This window comes from Sinocyclocheilus anshuiensis, unplaced genomic scaffold, assembly GCF_001515605.1.
Source record: "Sinocyclocheilus anshuiensis isolate Anshui unplaced genomic scaffold, SAMN03320099.WGS_v1.1 scaffold400, whole genome shotgun sequence".
Lineage (NCBI taxonomy): Eukaryota > Metazoa > Chordata > Actinopteri > Cypriniformes > Cyprinidae > Sinocyclocheilus > Sinocyclocheilus anshuiensis.
The window spans coordinates 141,825-142,538 of record NW_015554084.1 but is presented as its reverse complement, the minus strand read 5'-3'; the positions used below and the strand labels follow the sequence as shown (position 1 = coordinate 142,538).

Sequence of the window (714 nt, the reverse complement as noted above, 5' to 3'; positions counted from 1 at the left end):
GATTAATTTCTATCACTGCTGTGAACTGACCACACAGAATATGAAGAATATCAAAAAATTCAGGAGTCAGCTGTTAGCACAATTAGAGATAAGATATCAGCACAATAACACACTCTATAGCAAAATATTGTCTAATTATCGTTATCGATAAAATCCCAGAAAATATCGAGATATAATTTTTTGTCAATATCGCACACCCCTAGATGGCACTAACTGTAAAGTGACTATTGCCTAATACATTTATCCTAATACTTATCCTTAGTCCAGTATCCATATCCAGTCATAGGGCCTATGTTTTTGTGGGCAATGGGGGGCCTTGGAGTTACATAAATTTGAGAAGCTCTACTTTAGAGGTTGTATATGAGGTTATTTTCTATATTGGCTTTAATTGTTCATTTTTCTCTCTCAGGCTAAACAAAGAGCTGAGGTATTACAGTCAACCCACAAGTTCTTTTCTGAGCAACAACAACTCAAGGCTCTAGTCAGCAAGCCAACCCGCATAGAAGGAGCAGGCAAACCCACCGACAGCATCACTTCAAATCACCAGGGGGCGCCATCTGACCGCACAGAGTCTGACAAACCTGCACCTCTAGCAACAACCAAACCCATCCGGACAGGTCCGATCAAACCACAGGCCATCAAACCAGAAGAGAGCAAATAGTCGTTACTGCTTCAGAAAAGACAGATGGATGGAAGGATGGACTGAGAGTCCGA

At 41.2% G+C, this 714-nt stretch overlaps 1 protein-coding gene across 2 annotated transcripts in view; it reads left to right on the top strand.

Annotated features, from left to right (window-relative positions):
• Positions 1 to 708, top strand: part of prrc2c (proline-rich coiled-coil 2C) — a 37,833-nt gene extending 37,125 nt beyond the window's left edge. For both annotated transcript variants that reach the window (XM_016461259.1, XM_016461260.1), the window contains one exon: positions 410 to 708. In XM_016461259.1, the coding sequence (XP_016316745.1) occupies positions 410 to 661 (252 nt within the window). In that variant the 3' untranslated portion in view covers positions 662 to 708. The remainder of the gene's footprint in view (positions 1 to 409) is intronic.
• Positions 709 to 714: the final 6 nt, after the last annotated feature.